The sequence below is a fragment of the Umbelopsis ramanniana genome (genome assembly GCF_025399195.1).
Source record: "Umbelopsis ramanniana AG unplaced genomic scaffold K450scaffold_41, whole genome shotgun sequence".
In the NCBI taxonomy this organism is placed as follows: Eukaryota; Fungi; Mucoromycota; class Umbelopsidomycetes; order Umbelopsidales; family Umbelopsidaceae; genus Umbelopsis; species Umbelopsis ramanniana.
Window position 1 is genome coordinate 193,514 of NW_026252127.1, and position 24,523 is coordinate 218,036.

Genomic DNA, 24,523 nt, shown 5'->3' on the forward strand with positions numbered 1-24,523 from the left:
CGCTATAGGTGACAGCAATTTACTGGTCCGAGACAAAGTGCGAGCAACGACAGGTGCACCTTTTTTGATGGTTTTGTAGCCAAGGAACATGACAATGGATATAACTAGACATAGCAATGAGGTAATGAAGAGAATTAAGCTGAGCGCAGTGTATTCGTGAGCCATAAGATAGGTAGCGACGAGTGAAGGTATGGCTGACACTAAGAAGGCGATCGCAAAGTACAATCGGTTCCTTCCGTGTGCCATGGGTGAGAATGTGAAGGGAAGATGAACGGTCTGGAGAGGGAATTGATGGCGGAAGAAGAATAAAAAAAACGGAAAGGACGGTGTGCCAAAAGAAATTATGAGATGATTGAACAAATTTTCTAAGACGAATTTTTAAAATTTTCATTTAGGCGATAACTTAATGGAACATCACCGCTGGCTTTCAGTATCCTCTGTTTGATGGTTGCCAGTGTCATGGTAGGTCCAAGCGCAGTCTCACCACAAAGAAGTTCTATACCATCAGCCTGCAAGTGACCATATGCCATCTCATCCTCGGACTTCAGTCGATCGACTATGTACTGAGCGAGTTTTCTCACCCGAAGCACTCTGTTAGCTAACAGTCTGTTATGAGCGCCACCAGGTAATTCAGGCAAATTAGAAGACTCATGCGGCCGAAGCACAAAGGTCAGCTTGACGGGTTCTTTGTGGGGTGCTTTGTTCTGAAGTAGAAGATGTGAGACAATGGAACTCCAAACGGGTTACCTTTTTCAATTTCTGCCCTAGGCACTTACATAGAGGAGATAGTCCAATAACCAATTGGGGGCAACCTTTTCGATCACTTTGGCGTCATTGACAGTAGATCCAACTGTTCCACGATACAAATCCATACTAGTCGACGCCTCAAAGCTTTCTTCAGAAATAATAACCGTCGTCGTAGGAGGGATCTCAATTGTAGGAACTTCATTCACAGTGGCAGGTGTATACAAACTAGCAGTTTCCGGTACTGGAGGAACTGGAGGTTCAAGTTGAGCTTGCTTGGAGTCTGCTTGTTGATGAGCGTCGGCTGCCACACCTTTTGTTTGTTTGGATGCCATGTCGGGATTGTAAGCTCCCTGTTCAGGTGTGGACGCTGCTCGTGCATGCAACGGATTCTACTCATAACATGGTTATTATAGCGCTGATATACTCTGGTCATTTGGCTATATTTCACTTACCGACGATTGTAAACTTGATGAATTATCTGCTGACGAAGCCAAACTGCTCATCATACCACCTTCCATTTTAGCTTCGGCACTCGGTGTACGACCCAGCTTGGCCTTAACAGACAAATTGCGCAACCGCCCCATGAAACCTCCAGTGGTTGGTGACATTGGACCATTATTGGAAGTAAATGCAGCTGGCGGAGGAGCTTGTATCAACGGCGTTTGCGGTGGATTATCATGGTGAGCACCAGAAAAGTAGTCTTGTCGTTGAAATGCCGTTGTTGGTGCAGTTGCTGCTCCACTATGGTGGGTAGCAGTATTTTGACTCAGGTCCACGTTTTCAGTCGCCTGATTGGTCACATTGGTAAGCCCGTTTGAGCTACTTGCTATTGGTGCTGGCGCTGGTAAAGAAGTCACCTTGATGTTGGGTGTTTGTAGCTCTGGTACTTGTTGATTGAAATTCGGAGAAGACCTTCCGGTATGAGTAGGGGACTCATCGGTTTGCAATTCTTTAAAGTTTTGTAATTCTTCTTCTTGAACAACCAATTCCGCAGTGACAAAACCTTCAAACAAGTATCGTAACACCCACTTTCCTAAGTTGACTGGAAGATACAATTATCGTAAATATATCTAGTTGTTTCATATTTGGTGATTACTCGTATCGATGACTTACTTCTTTGTTCCTCTCGGATCTCGTAGTCTTCGGGCAAGTTCGCTTCATCAGCGTACATCTCACAATCGAAGCATGTCTGCTCATCCAAGTGAACAGTAATAGCCTATAACCACATTGATCAGTAATGCGTTACGAGTAGAAAGCGTACGAGGATAACTGTGTTATTGTATGGTTAACTTACACCAATCTTAGTATCCACAGCGCACCAGTTGGAGAACGTCTCCATGGTGTTGATCTGCTGAGCCACTTCTTCGATTGGCCGCTTGCCAAATATCTTGATTTTTTTGCACTGGAAAAAGCACATCTGTTAGCAGCAAATTCCTCTACTAGCCGATATTAGCTCCAGTGACAATACATTACCTCAACTAGATCCCACTGTGCGACTTGGCCTTCAGTATCCACAGTCAGGACATATCGACGATTGTTTAGCATCAGATGTGAGCTGAGACCCGGTTTTCCTGAAGAATAATATATGCCATGAATATTTAAGCAGTTGACATCCATCATCGAATAGACATCTACCTTCAATTACACTTTCTGGTGTGTCACGAAGTGGGATCAATGTTTCACTCGATTCTGCATCATCTTCATGATAGCTCATGGGGATGGACAGAACTGAACCAGCATACAAAGTCATGTTCTCACTGCTCATAAATGATTCCGGTAGGGGCCCTGAAAACGCAATGTCTGGTGGGGGTAGTTGGACCATGGCGCTGTTGGGTATTTCGGGATTGTACGCTGATCGTGATAACAAGCCGCGGGAGTGCTTTGGTGGTATACTCAACTAGGAAATGAAAACGGTAAATATATAATATGAATGACTGACATAGCCATCATTCAGCTTACCCATCGATTGACGCTTGAACTAGATGTAGCAGTCCATACATATCGGTCGTCTAATACAACAATCTTGGCAACTCCTCCGTTCTCCTTGAAAATACCAACGCATTCGTCTTCTCCAGATGAACCACCAGCTTCATGACTGCCAAGCTCTGTTCTAGTCACCAAGCCGTCCTTTGAGCCTGCAAAGAATGTCTTGAGCTGAGGATGATCCGAATACAGTGTCCATACTGAATCTGTGTGGGTCTCATAGGTAGCGAGACATCTAGAAGTTTTTGTTGACCAAAGTTTGATAGTTGAATCGGACGACCCTGACAATACCTAAACAAATATACAAATAAGGACATGCTATCGCCATGACCACTGTCAAGAAATCTACCAACGTACCAATTGGCCGTCATCGCTGATTAGCAGCGCACGGATATTGTCAGTATGGCCCGTGAACTTTGTGATGCGCTTTCCAGACCTTGAATCCCAAAGCCTCACAACCTGTTTACAGAAGGATCAGCATACTTTGAAAAAAGATAAGACCCCCCAATGTGCCAAACCATAGGGAAGAGGCTGAAAGATTTTACCTTTTCAGGTGAGCCAGTGGCAATTATATTCCCGTGTAAATTAGTTGCCAAGGCATAAATGGACGCTTTGGGAGATGAATCAGACACATGCCCTGATACATTAGTTAAACCGTGTTGTTGGGAGGCTGTAGAAAATGTCAAGATAGCAGAGCTTCTGGATTCGTTCAAATCCCAAAGACTGACTTTTCTATCAAAGCCCGCGCTAGCAACCCAATTTGTTGCGTCGGTCGCTGCCAAGCATTTAACAAAGTCGGCATGATTTCCAAGCGTATGTATACTATTGAAAGTTGTGCTATGGGGCTTCCAAAGCTTGATGGTCCTATCAGAGGAAGCAGATACCACTGATTGAAAGAGAAATAAGTTTCCGTTTCAAGGTTGAGGCAAAACAGGATGGGATTGGCGTTTGACTCACCGACTTCCTTATTATTGCAAAGTATAATGTCATTAACCCAATCAGTATGAGTTTGCGAAAACACACGAGGTGTGGACTTTGGTGGTGGGGAAGGCTATGTGGAGAGAATGGATTAACAACGTTAACACCTAACGGTTTCTTTAACAAGTTCTAAAAAGTCATACAATAGCCGATTGATCCAATAACCACTCTCTTCTCGGTGTGTCAGTGTCTTCTTCATCTATTTCGAATTTTGCTGCACGTTGAAAGGGCATATGCAAGTCCCAGCCGGCCACAACACCGTCTCGACCTGCAGTATATAGAATGCCGCCTTCATTTACATGAGAGTTGGGGTATCTACCAGCCGATGGATCTAAAGCCAGAGAATTGACACCTAAGCGGTGGGCAAGATCATCATTTTCATTCTTTACAACGTATGAGACCTTTCGACGAGTAGTAGCCCTCATCATATAGAGGACGTTAGGTCAACCTCAAAGACTTCACCTCAAGTCCCGACGCAACGAAGCTGAGTACAGCACTTTGCACAGCGGGTCACGTGGTGTATGATGTAGTCATTATCCTTAATGGGTCAGCATCGTACGGGCTTTTGTGCCTTTACCACCTGGAGACAAAAGCTGAAAGAGCAGCTTTCCCTTCCACTTAGATGACCGATCATGCTAACAATTTACATGTGCGTGGTCATGAAAATGACTCGTATGCAGCAATCCAGGACATCCCAATCATGGTGTCTCCGCTCTACAAGATGCCCAAGCCAGTAAGCCTTCTCCCTCATTTTACAGCTCGTAAATTCCTATATTGTATACTAATCTCCTTGCAAAGGTTGTGCTTGGAAATCACCTAGCTATTATACCAGAAAATGTGAATAATTTGGTATGAATCATTTCTCGATTGGATATAAATAGATTAAGAACTTTAACCAACGTTTTATGAACAGCTGTTGTACCCCTTTAGTCTTGAGCCAGAGGTTTCAAAAGAAGTAGAGCAATGCAGAGAGCTTGAAAAGAAGAACATTGAAAAGCTTGAGCAAAAATACCAGGAATACATTCATGATAGAATCCAGCGCCAGAAAGTGGCCGCTCGAAAAATCGCTCCTGGATTTTTAGATACAGACACCAAGATACTGACACCGAAACCGCTCAACGCAAGGGCCAATGGTTCGGTGGCAGAACCTGCAATTGAAATGCCTTCACCGAACAGCCTTTCACGCCATAATCGTTCAATGAGTGATGAGATTCCAAGTGCTCGCCTCGTGCTACCTGATCAAGGCGTTAAGGTGACCACTCACTTGCTTGAATTTTCGGACGACTAAATTGAACATATCACTAATGTTCTCTCTATAGCCCTCTACTTCAGTATCAAGCGGTTTAGGATCAAAAAAGCCAAACAATATCAATTACCTTGAGTTTGAGCAGGGGCTAGCCCCATTGGATCCATGGGATACACCTGAAAATGATATAGATGCATTGCAGGAAATATGGGATGCTCGTAGCCCCGTCAAGCAAGATAACCGTCGAAGAACTTTGAATGACATGAGTGGAACAAACCAAATGTCTTATCAGCAATCTGCCAACCATGGGCCAATGCGATCATACCAACACCAACAACAACCACAGCATTCAATGCCTCTTCCACACAAACAACCATCCTACCCCCAACCACCACCACATTATCCGGTTAACAGACCAACAAGCGGTAAGGAAAGCTTTTTGGTTGATATGTCTTTTGAAATCTTTGGTATACTGAATTACATATGTCGGTGGCGTCAACAGGTACAACCAGCCCAATACAACATAGTTACCCTCCTCTGAGAGCGACGTCACCCAATCCACCTGCTCGACCTCCTAAAGCGTTTGATACTACGCCTCCACCACCTCCACCGCCAGTGCCAGCAGCTGCTAACCAGGAACATAGCATGACTAATGGATTAATACAAGAATTGGTAGATATGGGTTTTACTCGAGAACAAGCGCAAAACGCTCTTGAGAAGAATGACAATGATATAAGCAAAGCTACCAATTTTTTGCTAGATTTCAGCGAGTGAACAGTCAGCTAACCAATCATGTACATTAATAAACTGTTTGCTCGGAATGAAACAATAGCAACAAACCCAGTGTGTATGCCGTAAGCGGTCATGTCGAATGCTAAGCGGAACGTGAAGCTCTTAAAAGGCTTACTAACGTAGGTACTTTGAGATGAACTGCAAAGCATGATTACATAACATGTACCTGGGCGGCCGTGTGAAATTATAGAAAGGTATGAAACAGAGTGATCTCTCTTTCGCCCATTCATCTAAGGTTAAATATCAAAAAAATATGACCGCTAGCTATCTATGACTCGTGATACATTGTATTGTTTCGCTGAGCCAACTCACTGCGTCTTCTTCTTCTTTTCACCCAGTTATGTCTGTAGAAATCTAAGATGTTACGAAACGATGTTTGGCAAACAATGTAGGTTCGTTCTACAACTGGTCAAGCGTAAAGGTTCACCGCTTACGATTTGTGAATAAATATGACTCTTCCCATCGAATTTAAGCCTTACTTGCAAGAAAGCGTCTGTCAATAATTATGACCTGGGGCAAAAAATACTGAGTGGGGGCTAAAACCACAGATGTGTGGCATTTTATTTTTCATTAAATTGTACTTCATGGGGCGTCTGTTGCTGACTGCTTGCATAGCCATTGGCCGTCCGGACGGGCTTTTGACAGCTCCCTGTCCGACTGATTGGCTACCTGGTAAGTAGGAGTGGCGAAAATTTATTGCCGCCTCCATTGCTCATGAGTTACGTCTTGAGAACTCAGTATTTAGCAAGTGAACTAAAGGCGAGTTCCTTTACCATGCTGCGAATGATGAACAAACGTTGGTGCGGGAGACGACAACGTGCGGCTTATGACAGGTGCAGTGGGGACCTTTATTCATACTGACAAACTTGGCAAATGCGCTCTGCCAAATTTTTGATCCCCAGCTTGCCCTTTCAGCAAATTCCAGCTTTGAAAAAAAAATTATAAACCCTTTTCAACCAACCATTGGATGAGCGTATAACATGACGGTACCTGTCATAGCCGATGGAGGGCCAACAACCCCTTCTGCGAAGGCTGCACGCCAGACAATAACTCAAGTCGCTGCGGATTTCAATACCGACGTTGAAAATGGCCTTCAGCAATCTCAAATCCAGTCGTTACTAGGTCTTCATGGACCTAACGATTTTGAACAAAAGGAGGAGGAGTCGTTGCTCATCAAGTTTTATAAATCCTTTTCCGAAAACCCGTTGATATTGCTGTTGCTAGGATCGGCAGTTGTATCGCTTCTCATGCGCCAGATGGACGACGCCATCAGTATCACTTTGGTAATGTGCAAGCATCTGCTCTGCAACTTGTACCTTTATTGCCCCATTACTGACTTGCTTGGCACGAATCTCATGTATACGCTATCATTTAATCTCTAGGCTATTGTTATTGTGGTGACAGGTAAGAAAATGTGTGGATTTGCCATCGATGCAACTACCGCAGAGTTCATGGCTATGGTGCATGCGCAGTACTGACAAGTGAACTCTTCTCCAGTGGCGTTTGTTCAGGAGTACCGATCCGAGAAATCACTGGAAGCACTCAACAAGCTTGTTCCTCATTATTGCCACTTGCTCAGGTAAGTAAAACAACTGTCCCTGCTGTCGATCCCTGCATCGCGACGCTTACGTCTAGCCAATCAGAGATGGCCATCTGAGTGCTGTACTTGCAAATCAGCTCGTTCCTGGTGATATTGTCCGTTTTAGTGTTGGTGATCGTATACCCGCGGACATTCGTCTATTGACAGTAAGTGTTCTCTATCTGTTGACCATATGGTAGCTCATTCACCAACATCATTATCAAGGCTGTGGATTTGGAAATTGATGAATCAAATTTGACTGGTGAAACAAACCCCAGACGCAAGCACTGTGAGCCTATCACCGCCAACAGCTTTGCTGAACTTGCTCTATCTGAACGTGACAATATTGGTTTTATGGGTACCTTAGTACGAAATGGTGAGCTTTGTCTTTGGTTTGGACAATACGGTGCAAGTAGCTTGATATTAATAGCCGGTTTCCTTGGTCAGGTCACGGAACTGGTATTGTCGTTGGCACGGGAAAAGACACGGAATTCGGCAAGGTTTTCGAGATGATGCAAGAGGTTGGTGATATAATAACTAAGATTATTTTGCATTACTGCATGGCGCTGAACATTCCTCCATTAGGTGGAAGACCGCAAAACCCCTCTCCAGCTTAGTATGAACGAACTCGGCAAGCAATTGTCATATCTCTCCTTCGGTATTATCGGTGTCATTGTCGTCATTGGTTTGGTGCAAGGCATGCCGTGGCTTGAAATGTTTACTATTGGTGGTATGGTTCTCAATCGATTGGCCACGTAAAATCTGAAGCCTAAAGTATTCACCGGTGAACTACCTTTTTTAGTGAGCTTAGCTGTGGCCGCCATTCCGGAAGGTTTACCTATTGTGGTTACTGTCACTCTGGCTTTAGGTGTGTTACGCATGGCGAATAGAAAGGCTATTGTCAAGCAGCTTCCTTCTGTTGAAACTTTAGGATCGGTCAATGTTGTCTGTGCTGATAAGACTGGCACCTTGACCGTCAACCAGATGACCGTGACCAAAATTTTCACCTTGCACGATCAGCAGATATTCGACTATGAGCATACGATACCCACAACTGGAAGTGAAGCTTTAAGTCGTACACTTCGCATCGGTAAGTAGTTGATTGTACGTTATTTTGGGTAGATTTTTTAATGATTGACCACGGGTTATCAATTAGGTAACCTTTGTAACAATTCCTGGATCGATGAACATGGAAAATATGCTGGACAACCCACCGATATCGCCCTTTTGGATGTGGTGATCAGAAGCGGTCTCTTAGATGAGCGTCCGGTGAGTAGTATTTGGATAAACTAGTATGTTTGGCTGTTGACTGATAATCCTCTTCGTATTCACAGACCTTCACAAGAGTTTCCGAAGTAGCATTCAACTCGGATCAAAAGTTCATGAGTGTAACATGCTCTACACCTGACGGTAGCTCGAATTCAGTTTACCTTAAGGGAGCGTTCGAGCCTGTGATGGAACGATGTACCACCTATTATGCATCAGAGAACAACCGACCAGCGCTCACACCGACACTGAAAGACACTATCCAACGCCATATCGCTGCCATGAGCTCTCATGGACTTCGTGTACTTTGCATGGCCTATGGACCTCGTGAAGATTCTCTTTGCTTTACTGGATTCGTGGCTGTTTACGATCCCCCACGCATGGGTGTCGGTGAAGCTATCAAGGATCTTGTTCAAGGTGGCGTCAAAGTGGTTATGATTACTGGTGATTCGGACGGAACTGCACTATCTATTGCTCGAAAGCTTGGAATTCCTATGAACCCGACAAGAAGTTGCTTGACTGGTCAAGATATTGAACGAATGAGCGAAAGACAGCTTCAGGATGTCATTGGCGGTATCTCTGTATTTGCGCGCACAACTCCTCGGCATAAGCTTGCCATTGTTAAGGCATTCCAATCCAAAGGTGGTGTTGTAGCCATGACTGGAGATGGTGTGAACGATGCTCCAGCCCTGAAAATGGCTGATATTGGTATTTCCATGGGCAAGAGTGGCACTGATGTTTCCAAGGAAGCAGCTGACATGATTTTGGTGGATGACGACTTTTCAACCATTTTGAGTGCTGTGGAAGAAGGTAAATGCTTGAAACAATTTTTTGTGTGGAACAATATATTGTGTCATGAACAGTGCAGCTAAAACGTTTTCTATCAGGCAAATCTATCTTCTACAACATCCAAAACTTTTTGACATTCCAGCTATCTACCAGTATTTCTGCTCTATCCTTGATCGCCCTCAGTACATTGTTCGGTTACCCTACACCTTTGAATGCTATGCAGATTCTCTGGATTAGTACGTATAGCTTGCTTCTCAGATGACCAGAGAGAAGGATTTTTTTGTTTATTCACCTTGTCCGCTTCTTCACAGACATTATTATGGATGGCCCTCCTGCGCAATCTCTAGGTGTAGAGCCTGTCGATCATGATGTTATGAAAAAACCTCCTCGGTCTCGTAGTGCACATATTTTGACTCGAAGACTTGTCATTCGAGTTCTGACGGCAGCCCTCATCGTCGTCTTGGGTACTGTTTTCATATACACCTCGGAAATGGCAGACGGTCAAGTTACCGCAAGAGACAGAACCATGGTGAGTACTATAATGGTGTGTGGAGTCTTACTGTCGACGATTGTGTTATCTAATCCGCCTACTCTCATAGACTTTTACCACATTTGTCTTCTTTGACATGTTCAACGCTTTGGCTTGTCGATCGGAAAAGAAGTCTATCTTCACGCTTGGCCTCTTTTCTAATCAAATGTTCAATCTTGCAGTTGGTGGCTCGGTGGTCGGTCAACTATGTGTTATCTATGTTCCCTTCTTCCAGTCGATTTTCCAAACAGAAGCCATCTCGCTATGGGACCTACTGAAAATCACCCTTTTGGCCAGTTCGGTTTTCTGGTCAGATGAAATCCGAAAATATTTGGCTAGAGAAAACATAGTGCTGAAGAAATCTGGCCGCACTGGACTCAAGTTTCAAAGACAATACAGTAGAGAAATAGACGGACCAATCAACTCGGTCTGATAAATCGGTGCATTTATAAAGCATGCTGTTTGACCTGGATACAATTCAGTTATATATGGACGGCTGATCGCCATATTTTGCCCTCCCCTTTTCATGGTCCTTTTTTTTTTGCTACCCATCAGCGTACTCAAGACGGTAATAAAAAACTCATTTCATTTCGCAATAGCAATTTCGGTGTCGTAACGGTATGCGATCAATGACGCGACATGGTAACAGTGTTGCGAATTTCTGTTGTGAAGACAATTCAATCCCAGATGCTCTAACAAATCATTATGGAGACGTTAGATAGATTCTTACTAGTCACTACCAGAAAAGCCTCAAATGATGAACAATTTTAGTAACATTTGTCGTATCTTGCTGGACGAGTAATGGGTATAGAATAGACTCGATTACGTGGCCATGACATACATACTTATCGGAGCGGCGTTGTATCCATAGAGTTTCTTCAACGAGCCGCCTTGGTCACTGCTCATTTGCAAAACCTACCCGATGAGATAACTGGAGCTCATGATAGCGGTGTTCATGATAAGGTATTCCACCGTTTCCGTTACATTTCGCACACTTACCAACATAGTATCAAAAGGAATAAAAATGCAATTTGTAGTTCTGTTATCGACGCAGTGGAAGTATACCTGCATTTAATTCGAAGATTGATGCACTTACCTAATATAACATCACTCCAGGGTACAAAACAGCGTTAAATTCATCTTATTTGTATGCATTAAAGATGGCGAAAGTACGTACGATACATGAAGAAATATTGCGTGCTGAAAGCTTATTATCGATACATTGCTTTTACAGGCAATTGACATTCAACCTGTGCGTTGTGGCCACTAATTCTTATGAAAAGTCTGGTGAATTGGCGGCACTGCCTTGTGATACCACACAAAGGCGTGATTTTTGGCTTTATTGTTGCAAGTCAATGAAAAAGTGCAGTATATAGTGTGGGCCATTTTTCCACTTTTAAGAATTCATTTCACTTCGAGCAATATCTGCACTTCCATGTCGTCAAAAGACTCATCGCCGCCAAGCACATTGTACTCAAACTCGGAACTGGAGAAAAAGAATGAAAAGACGGATGTTGAAATAGCCAACATTGAGGAGATTGGCTTGAAAGAATCCGTATTCGATGATCCCAACTTGTCTGAATACTATAAGCCAATTCCCGAGTATGAAGGCTACCATCGATTCGACCCTACCGCTGTATGGACTGCTGAAGAAGAAAGAGTCCTTGTCCGTAAGATAGACTGGAGGATTATGGCATGGTGTTGTCTCATGTTCATTGCCCTACAGTTGGATCGTGGCAATATAGGTATGGAAGTGCGCATTTATCAGATTTTTGATTGTAACATGGTGCTAATCAAGACTTTAACTATGCAGGAAATGCCTTAACTGACGATTTCTTGACTGACTTGGGGCTGACCACAAACGACTATAACCTGGGCCAAACGATCTTCTACATCTGTTTTTTGCTAATGGAGGTAAAGCAAACTCATAAAATGTTTTGCACGCAACCCATGCAAATGGACGTTTTATTCATGACATGTTTGTTTAGCTCCCATCGCAACTTATCAGTAAGAAATTGGGCCCTGACAACTGGATTCCTATCCAAATGACTTTGTGGAGCATTGTTGCAATGTGCCAGGTTGGGATAATGTTCTATACTTGTACTTAACTTTGGTCACTCTTTCTGATATTTCTTTAGTTTCGCCTGAACGGAAGAGCTTCTTTTTTCGCAACTCGAGCCTTACTAGGAGCTTTGGAGGGAGGATGTAAGTTTTAGCTAGAGCAGTTTGATACAACAGCCAAATGAATTGTTACTTATATGTTGTTCTCATTAGTCATCCCTGATATCGTGCTTTATCTTTCCTACTTCTACAAAGGAGATGAGCTTCCCGTACGGTTAAGTTTCTTTTGGGTATCCTTGACTTCAACAACAATTATCGGCTCCTTCCTTGCATATGGTATCCTACATCTTAGAGGCGTCGCTGGCTGGGCTGGCTGGCGTTACTTATTCTTAATTGAGGGAACAATTACACTGGTTCTCGGAGTTGCTTCCTTCTTCTACCTTCCACCATCACCCACTCAAACTAAAGGCTGGCTCCGAGGAAAGACTGGGTGGTTTACCGAAAGAGAAGAAATTATTATGGTTAATCGTGTCTTACGAGACGACCCTTCCAAAGGTGACATGAACAACCGTCAAGCTGTTGGTCTACGAGATCTCTGGAGATCGCTCTGTGACTATGATAATTGGGGTCTTTACCTCATTGGACTTTTGGCTTACATACCAGCAACTCCACCTGCTGTGTACTTGACTTTGACTTTAAAGAGTCTAGGCTTTGGTACCTTCAACTCTAACTTGTTGACCATACCGTCCCAGGTTCTGTTCATCATCAACGTAAGTATAAAAAGTTTAAGAGAACATAAAAATCAATCTACTAATCATCGTCACTCTATATGTCGATAGAACATTGCACTTTCTTATTTTAGCAGATGGAGCAAGGAGAGATCTCTCACTTCCATGATGGCCGTTGTATGGTCGCTACCTTTCTTAATCGCGTTGGAAGTATTGCCGGGTGATGTCAATCCTTGGGTCAAGTACTCTATAGTATCATTGCTTGTTGCGTATCCATATTGTAAGTTTAATTAAAGGGTTTTACGACAGCAAGATCACATTTTTACTAACGCTGATTTCTAGGCCATCCAATTCTTGTCGGATGGAATTCCATCAATTCAAATACAGTACGAACAAGAACCGTGTCCGCCGCCATCTACAATATCATGGTACAGCTCGGAAGCATCATTTCTTCAAACATCTATACGGCAGACGATGCGCCATTATATCGAAGAGGAAATAAGGTCTTGATTGGCATTTGCGTGTTTGATATCTTCTTGTTCATTGGCGTGAAGTTTTATTACATCTGGCGTAACAAGTCAAAGGCAAAAATATGGGACGCTATGACACAAGATGAAAAAGCAAACTATCTGGCAACAACAACCGACCTTGGCAACAAGCGACTGGATTTCAAATTCCATCATTAATCCCGTATTCTTTTGCACACCAATACGAATTGCATTTCCTAAAATAAATCATGTATAACATCTTAGCATCTATAACATAATTCATAAAGGTTTGATGATATGCTGGAGGTGAATTGATCTTCAGATTTACTAGTCACTTAAGCACTGAGGATAAATGTATCTAACGGGCCACCTGATAGTGACACGCTCGTGTTTGAATAGTTTCAAATTCTATGGTAATTTACTATTCTAATTTATAGAATACAGTAAAAATATGAACAACATGCAACGGAATAAAAAATGTCAAACCCATCTACTTACAATTTGAAATCTAAGGAGAGAGATGATACATTGAATAAACAGTCTAGTACAGCGACTGGTGGTAAGGAAGCGTTTTATATATTTAGCTTTCTTTTGACTATGCTGTCATGCTTAAAAAAAGGATGCGTGAAATGCAGGAGGTTTTGATGTGTGGATCTACAAGCCGGTGAATTCAAAGTGTTGGAGGTAAACGGTCTTTTTTCGTAAAATGTTGGGAATTTTTAATGGTGGATTGTTCTATGATGATCGCTGAAGACTGCGAAAGCATCATATTCTTGCTGCCGGTAAAATGGAACCATGATGGATTTTCAGTAGGTCACCTGGTATCACTCGGTACCAAGCTGACTGCTGAAAGCTGGACCTTTAGGCCAAAACATACACAAAACCACTATTTAAAATATATTTCACACACATTCAACGTATGAAAAGTTGTAGTTATGAACGACATATCACTGCCTTTTTGCCCTTTTGCAACCATCACTTTGTAGTCTGCTTTCTTGAATCTCCGACATTTTGGCACGAATTTAGCCCCTCAGTTACAAACTACCGTAGCACAACATTTCTTCTTTCTCCCACATCAAAGCATGTACGTATCGCCACCACCCAAAACTGCAAAAACCATTCTTTCCTTTGGTTTAGTTTATGTAGCTACTGCCATTGTGGTAGTCGCTATTGTAGTTTTCAACACCATATTCCTAGATCAACCATCGTATGAACCAGATCATTCTTCGTGTTCCTGCGATTGTTGGGATCGAAAATTCAAAGGAGAGTATTACGGAGCCACGCAAGATTACAAAGCCGTTTACTTCAACATGACAAGCACTACAGTTCTCGTATTCTTATGGACACTGTTTTATATATTACTCATTGAGCAATTCATTCGAAAAAGCGTTCATCATATATTAGATCATAGTGTACGGTACGACATATTGCTTCTCGCAATTATTGGTTTCTACGGAAACTACTACAACTGGTGGGCAACGTGGAATTACTTGAACGACAGTTTTTACATGATGTTCACAACTCAAATGTTCTTCAATGTCACCGAGTTTATACCGTCTTTATCACTTTATGTTCTGTTAGATGAGGATGCCAAACCATCCAAGTTCTTGATGCTTATCAGCGCCTCCGTCTCCATGGCTCATCTCTTCTTGTCTCTGTCGGATCAAGGGTGGTACCATATTGCGACGATTACCGGAAAAATCCAAAGAGATATAGCGTTTATCATCTCAGACTTAGTATTGCTTTACATCAACTTTATGGAGCTGACAAAAATGCGGATAATGAGAAGAGATGTATACTATGTTCTAGCCACGAGTGCGCTACTCATGGCTTTCTATCATTTGCTAGACTGAAGGAAAGGAAATGGGCTTCAACATCGAACGATTGATGCATATAGTTCATTCCCTATAGCCAATATGAAACGATCATCTCTGCCGTTGAATTTGCTGCTCGGTATGAATCATGACGTGCAGCACAGTTTAGAGATCTTTACTAGTCCAATTTTGTAAATGAACCGCAGGGAAATATAAGTACCAATGGAATTAAAATATATAGTTTATTACTATAGATGAAAGCGTGTTATTCTATACGTATGATGATTAATTAGGCATTGAATGAGATGGGAATTTTTTAAAAAAAGTTATTTGGTTTCGACGTCGTCACGTTGTTCGTCACTATGAAAATATGTATGAATCGTAAGTATACGTGTTATATGAAAAATAGACAAGCAAATATTTGTGATCCTTACAGTGTGCCCTGTGTAGAGGTCTCAGCAGAATCAAGAGCTTGGGTATCTTCAAGACGAGGGTTTCCAAGAAGGAAAGCAGCGATGATAAGAGGAATGGCAAGGCACGTTCCGGTTATAGTTAACAACTTTTGGGAGTGATTATAAGCCTCAATGACAGCACTGCGCTCGGGAGTGCCTATAGGGTACTCTGCGATGAAAGTGAATGGCGATGAATATGCCAAGTCAGTGAGGGAGCTGTTGATGGGGGCCAAGTTTTGGGCAAGCTGAGCTGGCAGAGTGTTGGTCCAAATGGCACCAGACACGGAGTCTAAAACAAATAGTTAGAATATTACTCGAAATTGATACCATGCAGTACGATGTACTCACTTCCAATGCCTGATCCGATTTGATAGGTTGTCAAGTAAAGAGCAGTGATGATGGCAACATGCTCATGCTTAGTAGCAGCTTGAACAAGGGCTTGAACTGGATATGGGAACAGACCACCAGCAATGCCAAGGACTGAGAAAGAAAAAGTTTTAGAAAATTGGCGAATTTACAGGTACCCCCTTTCTTTCTTTCCACACTTACGAATTTGGGCACCAATAACACCAGCATGACCGTTATCGGCTGCACTGCGGTATTTGATCATCAAGCCAAGGGCAGTGATATACAAAAATGTACCGGTGACAGCAACCCATTTGATATGGCGAATGTATCGGATAACGAAGCCACCAACGACACCAGTGACAACCGAGCAGAAGGAATATAGGGAAGTAATTCTGGTTGCCGACATGACAGATTCGTCGAAAGAAACGGAGAGCACAGTGTACAAGTAACTAGAGCGAGTAGAAATATAATAAGATGATGTCCTTGCTGCAATATGCGACAAAAGTCAAATATTCACTTACTCTCCCTGAAGGTACCAGGTCATGTTAAGCAACATAGCCATAAGTAGACCGGCGAGGATGGTGCGGTTGTTGAGCAACTTGAAGGGAACACAAGGGTGCTTTGCGAACTTGCTCTCCCAGATGACGAAGAGAGGGATACAGAGAACACCAAATACAAGCATAACAATAATGTAAGTCTGTCTCCAGTTTGCACTCACACCGCCAGCCACGGTAAGAGGAATCAAAATAAGGGACAACATGGCAGTCAAGAGAATAACACCGACGACATCCATTTGCCAAAAGAACCAGATCAGCTTTCCTTGGATGGAAAGATTCTTACTGCCAGACACAATGTCGGTCAATTTTCCATCTCTGACAGCCTTTCTCTTAGCCATAATGAGAGCGACGTAAATGGGGATACAAACAAAGGGCATGATGATGCACCACATACCAACACCTTTATGAAAAATGGTATTGAGTTAATGCATGGTTGACAGTAACTTTGCACAGGTACGTTTGTACTAACCCCACTCCCAAGTTGAGTTGGCCAAAATGGAACTTGTGACATTTCCAGAAATCCAAGCATTGATAAGAAAAGGAAGAGCGGGAATATAAGACATCAGGACACGGTTACGGGTCGAAGATAAATCGGCAATCAATACTTCGAACAGAAGCTGGAAACCGGTTAAACCAAGCTGCCAAAGGACCTTGCAATAGAAAACGAGATTAGTACTGAGTATTTTAATCTTCAACTTGAATGTGCTTCTTACCTGTCCTCCAGCATATGTCTGAATGTTCTTTGACGATGCTTCGATGATAGTACCAAGCACGTAGAAGAAGGCGGAAAAGGTAACTAGTTCAAAACGACCAAACACATCTGCCGCCTTAGACATAGGTGGTTGAGCAGCAGCAGCGATGATGGATTTTACAACATTCAGGGTAGAGAGTAACGAATGGACTTCGAATGAATTGGTGGCGGAAGTCTGTTGAAAAGAAAATGAAAAAATCATTGAGTAAATTATAACTTCATACCCACAAAATAAGCAAAACAGTACTTACTTGATAGACATAACGGGTAGAGCTATCAAGACCATATGCATATGAAGCCAGAAAGATGCCGACAAACAAAATAGTCAAACTGGTGGTGGTAAACGAAGAAGTAATAGCTTCAATTTTTCTGACACCAGGACTTCTAGAGTCCAAAGTAATCTCTTTGCTGTGAGAATGTTCCTTTTCAAAGGTCTCTCCTTCATAAGAATGTTGTTCCTTCTCAGGAGTGGTCATGTCTTCTAAAAGAGTATTTGGAGGAGAATGTGAAAAAGAAAAAGGAACGGGCAAAACTTGCTCGTAAAATACTAAAATTTTCAACTTCAGAAACGCTGCCGTGAAAATTTTTATCAGATCATCAGATACATCCCGCAATTCTAGCCATTTCAATTGGCGCGCGCTTGGAGAACCTTCAGAAGGACGCCTTCTGGACTTGCATCTGAAGATCTGATAACATACCTGGATGGCTCAATCACGACACAAGACGATGAAAGTTCGATTTTCTGTTCTCATATAGTCACTTCAAATGATTGTATGAACCTGTGAAATTGTCAAGTTACATAGAAAGTACTGGGAAAGTATCATGTTGTGAAAGTAATCGAGCCTGTGCACCCTGATTGGGCCACTTCTGGACTTCAAATAGTTTTTCCGCTCGCCAAGGCCGCCAATGGAACAAGTGGTCTGGTCCTGAAGTGGTTACATCATAAATACAAAATCAAATTGGTGTATCTTTAAAGACACTGTCGAAAGCATATATATATATGACTATCTATTGAGATTCAAGTGTCTGTGCTATGTGTTAATGGAAATTTGAAAGTCTTGGTTCGCGTATGTGTGGCTTGCTGTCAATTTTTTTTTTTTTTTTTCGAAGTCCATGCATTTCAACATCCCTTCTCCGGTTTACACTGTCCGACCCGGTGAGTTGCTAGTGATATGCCATTAAAGAATAACAGGAATACGAACAAGCCAGTCCTATCATAAAATCCACGTGCATTGTGGAATTCTGAGAGATGCGAAAGCTTCTTGACTCTGAGTTCCTTCAAGGCAAACGAGGGCAATTCGCGACAAACTTCTGCAGAATCGCTCCCGCAATTCCTCTGTCTCTATTACAGCGTACTATAAAAAACACGCTAGAGAGATCGGACGCTAGGGCTCATGTAGTCACTATTAGGCATGCTCAGTCACTGATCAGCACTCTCAACATGTGTACGTGTTAGGTAGTCTTAATTGATTGTGCACATTGACAACATGAAGGCCAACTATGTGTTGTGTTGAATGCTAGCGTCGATCGATATGTGTTTGAGTGGAGTATATAAAGTCAGTTACGTAATCAGCCACGAGTAGCTTCATCAAGGTATTGAAAAGATAAAGCCCAAGTTTAAAAATTGCCTTTGTACAGAAAGAGAAATAGCCAATGAAAATAAAATCAATGCAGATATAAGGAAGTTAAAATATGTTCATGAAATGCTAAAATAGCTTTTCATGTTTAGTGGGTGTCGATATATTGCCCAAAGTGCATTGGCAAAAGGGTGGAATATACAGAATCTGATAACACTTACACTAGGTTTTTGGCGCCGCCTATGTTTTACAAGCTGCATTTAAAATGTTGAAGCAATTGTGCTGCCACAATCTTATCCTTCCAGAATTTCCTTTTGTTTCATTTATTAGTATTGGACTAAATGGTTCTTCAAGTGATATGGAGAAGCCAATTCCATGCTACGTAGATTATTTGGTTGCCGAAGTTATATATTCGACTCTTCCACTACGACATGAGCATGACATGCTCAAGGTTACCAACAAACGTACCTTTTCTTATATATATTTAGCTTCGTTAGTGCATTTGTTTGGGAGAGATGACACCAATGATATGAAAGACGCATGCAGCTCATGGAAAAAATACCTCTTTATTGCCAAGTAACTATAAAACTAGCATCAAATGCTGCACAGCTGCAAGGAGACACAGTGGTGACATCACAGTTATCTTACCCTGGTCTGATACCGCGCAGTGAAAACTGTTCGGTTGCTTTTTTCCTGGAACCCAAACGTATCATGTTGACAGAGCATCTACTTGCATTGGATCCCGAGAGCTACCATGCCGCTACACACCACAGGCTTTTGATCGAAATTGGTAATTTGGAAGTCACCCCACGACATCTGAGTTCCTGGATAGTCGAAGACAAGTTTTACACCGGTGGCTATGTCAATATGCTTGAAACGATGCTTTCTCGTTTACCTCAAACGAAGATAACCACAACAGGTTCGAAAGATACTACAGACAGCCTGTATAATCTCTTGTTCTTTGCGCATGAAAATATAATTAGAGAGGCCAACTTTTTCCAAACCTTGTTGGCTCGTTACAACATTGCATCCGACAACGTAAAGAATATGCGCCCCTTAACGAAACAATATACAGATTTCCAACAAAAAGTAGCAGAGGAGAGTGGCGAGGGCCTTGGGAAAGCGCTTGTACTTCTTTGGGCTATGGAGCGAGTATTTTTTGACGCTTGGTCACACGCCAAAACTTTGTTGAAAGATCACCTCCCTACTGAAAACGAGAGCAGCCATATCAAGACTATCCGCGAACTTGTTGAAAATTGGTCAAATCAAGAATTCGAACAGTTTGTCGACGAATGTGCAAAGCAGGTCGACAACCTATCTATGTCTGATAAGGACAAACTTGCCGAATATGAAAGAGTATATCACGAAATGTTGGTATTTGAGCAACAGTTCTGGGATCTGGCTTATGACGCTTAGTCTGCAAATATGGCAATAAAATCGCGACTTACATTGTATAGAGTTATTACAATAGCATGGATGTTGAATTTTTTTTTCACTTGGTGAAGGTTTGCACACTGCAGAAGTTAGCCGAGAGAGTAGCAGTTACATTTTTACTAATTGCGCGGCCTACGGCATCTGATTTAAGAAAATAGTCTTGCGCCTTGATACATTGCGAGCTAATGGGTGGTCCAGTCATACCTATGTCGCTGGAGAGGCTGATGCAGAGGTCACTCATATAGCAATGCTTGATCGTCCAGATTTTATATGCAATGAGAGTTCCAGTCATTTGAACAATCTAAATGTTGTAAATGTCGTGCTTTAAAAATCTTCGTGTTTCCTCTGAGCAAAATAATTTTGAACGTTATGTATCTCCCTGTGCTTCCTGCTTGTTCAACCACAATGACAGAAGCAACAGCGACAGGAAGACGATGAGGTCCGAGCGATGAACCTTCAGTAGATTCTACAACCGTTGATGTCTTACGAACGATGTCCAGGCTAGATACGTAGCCTTCCTAGGCATACAAGTAGATGCTCTGTGGGAGAAGTGGACTTGTGTACACACTATGTACATCTTCTATCATAGCATTTGATCTCGGATTTTGAACAAGATATTTTCAAATGATATGGTCAATGGAGAGGCTCCAGAGTCCAAAATGTGTCAACTGGAGCTGAGGGCACAACAGCCTGATGTAATGATCTTTTCAATTGAACAGAGACTTTCCTTACCCCAATCCAAAGCGCAGCTGAGTTTTACCCCTTATATTATTCCCTAGTTCTGATCGCTCCCACTTATTGTTCCCTTCCAGATGACAAAACTCGCTTTTCGCTTCAAAAGTAAACTCTTCTCTCTTTACACCGACAACCCTCTTTGACCCCCCCGCACGAGACCAAGCCTCGGTTGACATCTCTATACGCATATAAATGCAAGCGTTCAATCCCTTGCTCGTAGATGGCAATTTAATTTGAATTACAAGTGCCAGTGCAGTGAACCTCTCACCTGAGGTCATATTCAATAATGCTATGAACTTGGCTCTCTCCTTGGAGCCCGTATTATTGCGACGTGTTACTCGCTAACGCTCGTAACCCTTTTAGCAATCAAAGACCCTTAAACAAAAGTATACATACATATTTTATCTTGTCAAGGCACCAGTATTTGTCCTGAAGAATGGGAAAATCAGCAATACGAGTACGGTTGATATAACAGTGAAAAACAACATTGCCAACTTCGCTAAGTCAGCTGCGTTTTCCATGTATGTGGGTTAAAAAAAGTGTTGTTATAGGCATAAAATGTCTGTAGGACGGCAAGTATGTTCAACCTCCTAGAGAAGCTATGTAGCATAGGCACATTGACTCAGATCAAATAGTGTTAATGCATTTTTTCAAACTTTTGGAACATTATATTATGTGGATATATCAAATCAGCTTATTAATTTAGGTAAAATATAATACTGTGTAAAAAGCTGTACATATCGTAGAAGTCATCTTGGTCCTTGATCCAGATACTGCTTCATTTCTCTAATGCATCGAAAATGGCATACGAGTGAAATCGCACTAGTGCTGACAGCACATATCACCAATGCAACAATGAATATGATATTGCTCAAAAGAAAAATCCGATCGAAATCTGACATTGTGAATATCAGAACAAGCCGGATAGCCAGCTCAATCAAAAAGCCGACACCCCAAACTAAGGTGATAAGGATGCATAAAAGTCGAAATGTAGGTAACTCGTAATACATGAATCTGAAAAGTGGTAGCTCGACACTTTGGAAACCAAAGTTGAACTTCTTCCGAGGACTTTGCTGCTGGGCCGCTATCATTTGTCCTTCGGTGTTTCCTGGTAGAACGCTGCCTGAAGAAGTGAACTCAGCCATTTGGATTCGATCTTCTTCTTCATCATGTGGTTGACTCGCTCGTTGGATTTGTACAAAAGACGTGTCTGCACATTGAACTTCTTGTACGTCGTATGTTAAATCCGCGGGGAGAAATTGTAAACACAGCGTATACGTCAACGGGAGCATACGATACAGCTTGCCTTTCCAAGTGAGTCGGAACGGTATGAGTGTAATGAGAAAAACGACACCAATAGCACCAGTAACAATTGACTTCTCAAGTAACAGGACCTTCGCATTTTGGCTCACTACGGCAACTATGGCGGCGACAACGAATCCTGTAACAAGTAGGAGTCCAGCTCCGTCTATCTTGAAATTTACCACGAAGCTGTAGATGACGACCAGCAGCGGAGGACATCCTGCGACTAACAAAGCCCACACCGGACTTAGTGGTCCAGTTGGTTGGCGAAGCCCAAAATATAGACCCAATGGCAGACCAATTTCAAATATAACAATGGTCGCAATGCGAGGTAAAAAGGAGAGCCCCATCTTCCGATTGGAAGGAGCAATGGTCGACATCATATTTAGCAAATCTGCTTTCTGGTCGCCGACAGTAATATTAAGTCGCCCTTTCTGATGGCTCAAATGTGATTCGCCATTCCGATCCAGTTGCTGACTCTCCATCTAAAGTCGTGCGAAGTGAGAAAGCCATTACTGAGCGTGTTGAAAGCGTGGTACAACACTGCGGGAAAATCGGTTGTCGTACTTTGGTATGGCTGTGGTTTCTAAAACCTCAAAATGTGTGAATCCTTTTCTGTTTGGATGTCCTTGATCCGACATATCGTCCACGACTAGTAACGAAGTCAGGATTATGCACGCTATTTGCTATTTCAAGTTGAATCCTGTATATATATCTGATGTGTGGCTTCCATGAAAGAAACAAGAGATCGAACGAGCATATAAGTAAATAATGCAATAAGCGACATCAATGTGTACCTTTGAACGGCCACTTGTGAATAACTGTTCTGCTACCATGACACATAACGTGAAGGAAAACCGCCTAAATCCTTTCCTCGGTCACTTCTAACAAGAAGAAAGGATTGTTAATGAACAACCAGCGGGCGTTACAAGCGATACATAGCCCATCGCATAGAGTAATTGTAAGCTAGAATTACCACAGACGTGAAAGTGGCTTGTAAAACATCTGTATTACATGTTGCCGTTTCTCGTACAGCATGGCAACTCAGCAAATGTTGGTATAGTGTAATCGTAGTCATTGACGAAGTACAGATCGTTCGCTTTATCGTAAGTTCAATCAAATAATGGTCGTCAAGGAATGTAGTGTTTACTACAAAGGATCCCAATATGTAGGAGACGTTGAATGACAGCGTGATTTTGAAATTTTCCAGAGGCCCTCTGATATTATTCTATATGTCACCACCACGTTAATCACTGCATCTTTTTGCATTCTGTTCGTAGGATCAGAGTTGTCGATGACCACTCAGTAGTTCTCCCTCAGTCAGTATGTTTGTCATTATATCAGCCCTCGCTTTTGAACAACTTCTTCAACAGATGCAAGAACGGTGAATTGATAGACATTTATGACCTCTATGAGGTATGTCTCTCTAATGCTAGGCGTTCACACTCTTCATAGCGGATATGGTTTTAAGGATGAGATCTTTCATTTTTTTATAAACGAGCATCTTCAGCCGACATTTCGGAACTCATTTGTTGAATGCGAGCAAAAAGTACAGTATCTCTTTGCGCAGCTCACTATAGTCTGATTGCCTTTGCAGAAGTTGCCATTTATGGAAATGTACATATTTTTGTCATAAAAACAAATGCCATGCATCTTCCCGTACCTTTTACACCAAATGCTCCAATCGGCTATCCATAATGTCAGCCGTATACTGGAGAGCGCGTAGATGTCGCAGGGCAAGTTTGAGTCTATATAACTTAGGCATTCACGCGAGAAAATGAACTTTAAGGCTCGTCACTAAGGTCGATGTTATCATCCATAACCGAAAGTTAACTTACCTGGTCCTGGCGTTCAAATGAGCTATCACTGAGAAGGACAAATCGATTGGTGGAGTTGATGCCGCATAGGAGTGGTCGAGTTTAAATCGTTTGTATCTGGCGATGGCGATTATGAAATAGTGGGAGAATATGACATAAGAAAGTAAAATGGTGTAGAAATAGACTGAAGGTGGAAATGAACGGAATTGAGTTGGGGAAGGGTGGAATGTAGAACGACATTCATGTCATTCTCGATGAACTGGAGGTTTTGATTAATTTTTGAAACCCCGCTGGCGGCAAGATTTTGCTTGCCCTGATAGCTTTAAGGAAACTTTCATTGCGTGATGGAATGAGCGTCAGCGAGGACATAGCGCGGGAGGGACATTAAAATTGATATGTAAAGAGATTGCCTATTTAACCATTGATTTGATTTAACGACCTCGCTACCTGTAGTACACAGTTTTTATAAGTGCTCATGTTAATAACTTACACTGTTAAGTACAGTCAGTTTTTTGTAAGCGCTAAGTGCTCATGCTCAATAGCTTGCACT

The 24,523-nt window shown here is 42.3% G+C and overlaps 9 protein-coding genes across 9 annotated transcripts; 6 read left to right on the forward strand and 3 right to left on the reverse strand.

Annotated features, from left to right (window-relative positions):
- Positions 1-4: 4 nt before the first annotated feature.
- On the reverse strand, positions 5-4,216 carry K450DRAFT_248645 (uncharacterized protein). The gene is made up of 13 exons (XM_051590259.1): positions 3,852-4,216; positions 3,688-3,781; positions 3,276-3,616; positions 3,088-3,189; positions 2,707-3,021; positions 2,383-2,644; positions 2,221-2,318; positions 2,042-2,149; positions 1,861-1,963; positions 1,605-1,789; positions 1,200-1,535; positions 777-1,136; positions 5-704 (listed from the first exon to the last, which is right to left on the reverse strand). Exons 1-13 carry the CDS (start codon positions 4,134-4,136, stop codon positions 366-368), a joined length of 2,928 nt encoding a protein of 975 aa, XP_051443207.1. The 5' UTR covers positions 4,137-4,216; the 3' UTR covers positions 5-365.
- A 92-nt stretch (positions 4,217-4,308) lies between these two features.
- K450DRAFT_248653 (uncharacterized protein) lies at positions 4,309-5,793 on the forward strand. Its single transcript, XM_051590260.1, has 4 exons — positions 4,309-4,441; positions 4,507-4,557; positions 4,622-4,960; positions 5,028-5,793. The coding sequence occupies exons 1-4, from the start codon at positions 4,331-4,333 to the stop codon at positions 5,493-5,495; spliced, it is 969 nt and encodes a 322-aa protein (XP_051443208.1). The 5' UTR covers positions 4,309-4,330; the 3' UTR covers positions 5,496-5,793.
- Positions 5,794-6,549: 756 nt separating this feature from the next.
- On the forward strand, positions 6,550-10,511 carry K450DRAFT_248655 (uncharacterized protein). The gene is made up of 13 exons (XM_051590261.1): positions 6,550-7,029; positions 7,129-7,150; positions 7,244-7,325; positions 7,390-7,492; positions 7,551-7,701; positions 7,773-7,846; positions 7,911-8,055; positions 8,128-8,415; positions 8,482-8,594; positions 8,660-9,401; positions 9,479-9,616; positions 9,692-9,909; positions 9,980-10,511. The coding sequence occupies exons 1-13, from the start codon at positions 6,727-6,729 to the stop codon at positions 10,340-10,342; spliced, it is 2,742 nt and encodes a 913-aa protein (XP_051443209.1). The 5' UTR covers positions 6,550-6,726; the 3' UTR covers positions 10,343-10,511.
- An 833-nt stretch (positions 10,512-11,344) lies between these two features.
- Positions 11,345-13,450, forward strand: K450DRAFT_211906 (uncharacterized protein; the record flags this gene model as incomplete). The annotated part of the gene is made up of 7 exons (XM_051584801.1): positions 11,345-11,654; positions 11,723-11,823; positions 11,898-11,987; positions 12,048-12,114; positions 12,184-12,740; positions 12,810-12,978; positions 13,041-13,450. 7 exons carry the CDS (start codon positions 11,345-11,347, stop codon positions 13,382-13,384), a joined length of 1,638 nt encoding a protein of 545 aa, XP_051443210.1. The 3' UTR covers positions 13,385-13,450.
- An 802-nt stretch (positions 13,451-14,252) lies between these two features.
- Positions 14,253-15,396, forward strand: K450DRAFT_248661 (uncharacterized protein). The gene has a single exon (XM_051590262.1). The coding sequence runs from the start codon at positions 14,269-14,271 to the stop codon at positions 15,037-15,039; it is 771 nt and encodes a 256-aa protein (XP_051443211.1). The 5' UTR covers positions 14,253-14,268; the 3' UTR covers positions 15,040-15,396.
- Positions 15,183-17,614, reverse strand: K450DRAFT_248665 (uncharacterized protein). Its single transcript, XM_051590263.1, has 7 exons — positions 17,360-17,614; positions 16,827-17,283; positions 16,447-16,757; positions 16,002-16,224; positions 15,801-15,932; positions 15,435-15,741; positions 15,183-15,360 (listed from the first exon to the last, which is right to left on the reverse strand). The coding sequence occupies exons 1-7, from the start codon at positions 17,582-17,584 to the stop codon at positions 15,327-15,329; spliced, it is 1,689 nt and encodes a 562-aa protein (XP_051443212.1). The 5' UTR covers positions 17,585-17,614; the 3' UTR covers positions 15,183-15,326.
- Positions 17,615-19,016: 1,402 nt separating this feature from the next.
- Positions 19,017-20,387, forward strand: K450DRAFT_248674 (uncharacterized protein). Its single transcript, XM_051590264.1, has one exon. It carries the CDS (start codon positions 19,226-19,228, stop codon positions 20,099-20,101), a length of 876 nt encoding a protein of 291 aa, XP_051443213.1. The 5' UTR covers positions 19,017-19,225; the 3' UTR covers positions 20,102-20,387.
- A 1,108-nt stretch (positions 20,388-21,495) lies between these two features.
- K450DRAFT_248675 (uncharacterized protein) lies at positions 21,496-22,861 on the reverse strand. Its single transcript, XM_051590265.1, has one exon. The coding sequence runs from the start codon at positions 22,639-22,641 to the stop codon at positions 21,604-21,606; it is 1,038 nt and encodes a 345-aa protein (XP_051443214.1). The 5' UTR covers positions 22,642-22,861; the 3' UTR covers positions 21,496-21,603.
- Positions 22,862-23,817: 956 nt separating this feature from the next.
- K450DRAFT_248677 (uncharacterized protein) lies at positions 23,818-24,273 on the forward strand. The gene is made up of 2 exons (XM_051590266.1): positions 23,818-23,924; positions 23,995-24,273. The coding sequence occupies exons 1-2, from the start codon at positions 23,854-23,856 to the stop codon at positions 24,077-24,079; spliced, it is 156 nt and encodes a 51-aa protein (XP_051443215.1). The 5' UTR covers positions 23,818-23,853; the 3' UTR covers positions 24,080-24,273.
- Positions 24,274-24,523: the final 250 nt, after the last annotated feature.